General features: G+C 34.1%; 2 protein-coding genes across 2 annotated transcripts; both read left to right on the top strand.

Annotated features, from left to right (window-relative positions):
* Positions 1 to 1,125: 1,125 nt before the first annotated feature.
* Positions 1,126 to 1,466, top strand: LOAG_18766 (hypothetical protein; the record flags this gene model as incomplete). The annotated part of the gene is made up of 2 exons (XM_020451428.1): positions 1,126 to 1,282; positions 1,345 to 1,466. The coding sequence occupies 2 exons, from the start codon at positions 1,126 to 1,128 to the stop codon at positions 1,464 to 1,466; spliced, it is 279 nt and encodes a 92-aa protein (XP_020304790.1).
* A 2,220-nt stretch (positions 1,467 to 3,686) lies between these two features.
* LOAG_18765 (hypothetical protein) lies at positions 3,687 to 4,126 on the top strand (the record flags this gene model as incomplete). Its single annotated transcript, XM_020451427.1, has 2 exons — positions 3,687 to 3,770; positions 3,902 to 4,126. The coding sequence occupies 2 exons, from the start codon at positions 3,687 to 3,689 to the stop codon at positions 4,124 to 4,126; spliced, it is 309 nt and encodes a 102-aa protein (XP_020304789.1).
* Between the last annotated feature and the right edge of the window lie 1,733 nt (positions 4,127 to 5,859).

Genomic DNA, 5,859 nt, shown 5'->3' with positions numbered 1-5,859 from the left:
AGGTCAAACTGGGGTCAATCGGTTCTAAGTTATTTGATTGCGGTAAATAGAATCCCACTACACTACATATAAACCCTGCATACAGTAGGATAACATTCGTCCTCTTCTATTCCTCAGATTAGTGTTGTCGGACTTCATCTTGTGACGATGTTTTGCAGCTTACTTTAGACGTTAATTTGTGCTTTGTAATTCTCAATGACTATGTGACGTTAATATTGTTTCTTTTATCTAAATCTAATTACCCAAATTTCGGTGTCACGTTGCGCAAAACTACTTCGGGCGCCAGGAAAATAAATTGGAAGGTGTAAGTCGTGGATTTACGGTAAGTGAATTTGAAAGTTTCTGGATCTCTGCATCAGCCCGCATCACTTGCCAAAGAGCGTTTGCAGCGACTACTGAAAGAAGTACTGGCCCATTGAACTAAAGAAAAAAGGAATATTACGGAAAACTTTTCCACCAATTGCAAATATTCAATCCGATCTATCACTTCTGTTGCGAATATTTTGGAGAAAATAGAAGTGGTCAGAACTAATCAAACTGCCTAATGTAAAACATAAAAAAGAAGAACAAATATATGCGCAAACTATAGTTAATGAACACATTTTCATTATTGCGATAGAAAGAGGTAGAGTTATGTCAGCAATGCTGGAGACGCAAAAGAAAGAGATGGAAGTAATTTTGCTGCCTTTTGATAAAAGAAGCTAGGATTCCAGTACTATTGCTTTACTCTATGTGTCAAATTAAGTTCGGTATACTAAACTACCTGGATTGGAACGTCACAGATTCTCCGGTGAGCTACTATAGTGTTCCCGTCTTCTATGCGAACTTTCAAATTGCTGTGCACAGTCAGAATATTCCTGCAATACAAAAATTATTTCATCTTATTGAGTGTCTAACTGGAAGAACTATGACAGCTATTTTTGGGTATCCAATTACTCTTGGAAATTATTGAGTGATGATGAAGGGACTCAGTGGAGATTAGAAAGCAATCCACAGGCAACTGCCTTATGAATTAGAAAGATTTCCAACAGTCAAAAAAAACAACGATCTCCCATCAATTGTGGAAATAACTAGAAAATTGAGCGAAAATTTGGATCATCCAGAAATTGAATCGAAACTGCCGCGATGAATTTTGCAGAGGACCTGTCAAAGCCAAGAAAAAAACGATTCATAGTCTGTAAAAATCTGAGAAAACAATTAGAAACAATAGCAGGACGAAATAAAACTATGAATCGAAGAGGCGGAAAGATCGAATCAGACTGCACAAAAAAAGCCAAATCAAGTAAGGAAATCAAGTGGAGCAAGGGTGTCGACTATGTTTACTGTTACTAAAAGTTCTGTTAGAAAACTTTGCGCTTTTTGTTCAAAAAACGATTGGAACAACGAATGCAATGAGTACAGAATGGTCGATCAAAGGAGAGCTGCACCTATGTTTCTGGTTTTTGATTTATGATGAAAGAGGATGACAGCAGGAAATGCATCTGCAAAACAGTATACTTTCATTGTAAGAATCAACACAATTCGGCATTATACAGATCTAAAAGAAAAAAAAATGAAAATAACACTTTGGAACAAGAAGAAAAAATATTTTGATTGGCAAATTGAAAGATGGAGCTCCAACTACTGTTGCATTAATAAATGAAAAGAAGGATGGTAAAAGACGTTCGTTTGCTTGTTAAGATGTGACGTCAATCCATAGAATAATAAGCAAGCAGTTATGGCAGCATTTTGAATGTTTCATCATTAACAAAGTATATAAGCGATTGAAGTTGAAAAGAAAGCAAACTGAAATGTTGAGAATAGAAGGTTTCGCTGGAGAGGGAGTCAAAGAACATCAAACAACAATGGTGTCGTTTAATATTCAATTAAAAATGGAAAATATAAATCCATGAAAGTGACAACAATGGAACACCTTATTACTTCACACTTACAAAGAATTGATATATCTAACGACCAGGAAGATGTAATGTTGAAAAATTAGGAGATATACTGGACCGAAATCCATTAAAAAATGGGAGAAATTCAAACTATTAATCGGAGCAGATTATTTTTTCGAATTTGAACTAACAGTGATTAAAGAGTTAACGAAAGAATTCCGGCTTATCAGTGTATCGGTTGGTTATATTGTAGCGAAAGCGGTACTCTAAAAAATGTAAAAATCAATTCAGTCTTGTAACAATGATGCCTCTAATTAAAGGAAATGACTGCGTCATTGTTGCTCAATTTTGGAAATTAGAATTATTGGAAATAGATGAACCATCAGATGAAGACGAAAAAAAATTCAGTATTCGTTAATATTCCCAAAAATCGATTAAGGAACAACAATTCCATGAAAGGAAGTAAACTTCTGGCAGTTCTGATTGAAGTGCCAGCAATCAGTTTTGTAGCAAATCAGCTGGAAATGCAGAATGTTTTGAAACATTTTTCTGGACTGATTCAATGTGTGTCCTGAATTGGATACAAAGTGAAACGAAACAACAATCACGATTAATTGAAAGTCGCCCAGATGAAATCAAAAAAAATCAAAATAAATTTCAAACATACAGCTGACAACCTCGCAAACGTAGTGGATAGAGAAGTAAAAATCAACAATCTGAAGAACAACTCTTAATGGCGAAGCGGACCTACCGAAAACTGCTTGGCCAGCAATATCAATTCACGATGAAGAAGACAGAAATAACGAAGGTAAACAAGAAAATCAAAAAGAAATGGTTGAATTATAACATAATAAAGAAAAAGAAAAGAACGAAAATCTTTTGGGACATCAGTTGATTTAGCAGCTGGGATAAATTACTCCAAGCAAAACTATTCGAGTATTCAAATTTATTAAAAATGTCTGATGACTGCATAATCACAAAGTAGTATCTTATCAAAGAAGCTCAGAAAAATGAAATTACAGAAAAAGAAAAAATTGGCAACTAACAGCCGACAATTATGAATTGCTACGATGCGATGGACGTATAATAGAACCTACATTAATACGATCTATCCTATTAATCTTCTTAAAACGATGTCGGATAGCATCACATATTGTCATCAATGTATGCGAAAAAACGTTCTGCAGTGGGATAAATCAAACATTGGCTGAATTAAGACAGAATTTCTGAGCGTAAAAAAGAGGGAATACAAATGAAAAGTACCATCAAAATAGATTGCATATTGTGTAAAAGATGAAATAATAAACCCATCCCAACTACCGAATAATCCCGCATTTCTAAAGGAATGCGTACAGCGTTCATTAACTTTTGCGAATATTGGATTAGATTATTTTGGTCCAGTTAACATTAGAGGACAATTTTAAACTACCAAATGCTGGATTGCATTGTTCTGTTTTTTGACTAATTGAGCAGTACACCTTGAAGTTGCGTAGAATTTAAGTGCGGAAACATTTTCACGCATGCTATGAAGATTTATTGTCGTCGTGGAAGGTCAAAAACAACCATAAATGATAGTGCATCTAAGTTTACAACAACAAATGAAATCTATAATACAATGGAATTTAATCTCAAACAAGAATAATGCAATCCAGCACTAAAGGATCTCTTTAGCATTTTAATTCTGTAGCAAACATAAAATTAAATGGAACTGTATCACTCACTCTTCATGTGCCATGGCAAGGAGGAATATATGGACAATTAATCGAATTGACAAAATTAACGAGTCGTGGAAAGACATTTCTGAGCGAAATGAAACTCATTGCAGCCATTATCGAAATTGAAGCTAACTTGAATTCCCGACCATTAATAGAAATGACGAAGGATTCCATGCAGGTCCTTCTTTCTATTGATTTCATAGTTCTCTTAGCTAAACGTAGTGGCCTGCTCCGAGAAAAGAAATCAGAAGATGGAAGTTGTGGCTTAAATGAAAGCTCAACACAAAGAAAATTAAAAAACAATTTCAGAAAACAAATCAATGTCTAAACCAATTTGGGCGCAATGGTAACAAATTTAAGAAAACGATGGGAAGTGGAGCATCAACAGAGACAAAGTTTACTGAAAGAAAGACTGAAATAAATGAAGTAGTAACTGTAATGAAGGAAGAACAACCAAAAGGAACCCGGATGTTAGGAATTATTGAAGGGGTGAAATCAGGCGGAAAAGGAGCAATTCGAAGCGCAACAGTATGATTCCGCAACACTTACAAAATCGATAAAATTATCGATCCCTCTAGTTATTAAAAGTTAAAGATAGAGGAAAACTAGAAAGAACATAAGTAAAGGAAAAGAGTTAATAAAATCTCATTCACCGATAATGACTAGGAACAAAACAAAAGACGAAATCAGCAAAACGAAGGTTGATGCTTCTCCAGTACTGAAAGCAAATAATATGTATGCGGTTTTATCTCCCAAGCATATTGTGTTTGATATTTTCTGGACTAGTAATGGATGAAAATTTAGGACAAAATGTTAACTGCTTAAAGGCTTTCCCACATGGAAAATGACTTGAACAAATAGAATAAATGTCAGAATTTCACTTCAATTTCTTTAAGACGATCACATCCGAAACAATCTGTAATGAATCAAATCAGTTCAAGTCATATTATTTCATCATTATTTCGGTAATGCCGCGAATAAGCGTGAAGAAGTTCCGCGATAAAGAAAAACATAAAGATTCATAAGTGGATATGTTGTGATGTACTAATTTGTATGTAACAAATTGAATCGTCACTTAAATTTAAAAACCACCCAAATTCTTTTCTATATTTGTATGATGCTATCACTGCATAAAACTGTACATGTACTCATCCTTCAGCAATGTACACTAAGAGCACAGCACAAATATGCACTAACAAAGTACTATACCAATGTGGGCTAACAAGGAGCACTTTATCAACGTGCATTAATTTACGCTTACTAAATCTTAATGATTATGAAACGTTAATATTGTTTTTTTCATCCAATGGTTTTAATTACCTAAGTTTGGGGCGGAAATGAAGATCTTGGAATTCTGGTGTCACATTGTGCAAAGTTATTATAAAAAAAGAAAAATACAAGTTCTAGACCAAACTACAACAAACTGTTCATTTCTTTTAGCGCAATGAGGCACTATCTAAAAAATGTTCATCCTACGCCTGATGAAAGTACGTCCACAGTTCGAGCATACTACTGCAAATATGAAAAAAGATGCATAAGAATCAGGAGCTGTGCGGTATATTCGGTGCTATCATCAGAATGTAGCGACAAATTTGTAATTTCATTTTGACATTTGAATTTTTAATCAGTTTTATTTTTATTCTCTCCACTACTTCATATTTAACAGGAATAGCACAAACGCACTGATTGACAGCGGTATATTAATATTCAAAATTGACAAAATACACTTATGAAATGCGTTACAACACAGATATACCCTTAGCGTAGTGTACTTATTATAGTTGTTTATTGCTAATTTACTGACTTAAATTTAACATGCATGAAGTTCTTTTCCTTCCATTTGTATCATTTATAACAATTATTCCAACCTCTTTATTTCCCTGAACAAACAGTCGTTGAAGTGTACGTCCATCCCATAGATTGCTTTCCTCTAACAAAATTTTCAAGTGTTGCATTAGGAATAAACGTATATATGTAGAATGCATAATAATGCAGTAATTAGATTTCTTGAAATTGTAGGGATTTAAATTCCAGGATCATTCCAAAGAAAGGTTTTAACTGACAATTGATAGCTGATAAAAATCTCAGCAAATATTATTAGAAAAGATGAATGATATCATATCACATTTGAAATGGATAATAGCCATGCTGCATTTCCATGTAAGAGCCGCTATCGGACATTCTACATGTTGAATAACAACAACAAATGATTCCGTCTATAAGTGGAATGGATGAATTGGAATCATTCTCGCTTACGGCCATACAAC

The sequence above is a fragment of the Loa loa genome (assembly GCF_000183805.2).
Source record: "Loa loa unplaced genomic scaffold supercont3.507, whole genome shotgun sequence".
Lineage (NCBI taxonomy): Eukaryota > Metazoa > Nematoda > Chromadorea > Rhabditida > Onchocercidae > Loa > Loa loa.
Note: the sequence above shows the minus strand (reverse complement) of the source record. Positions and strands in the feature narration are given on the sequence as shown.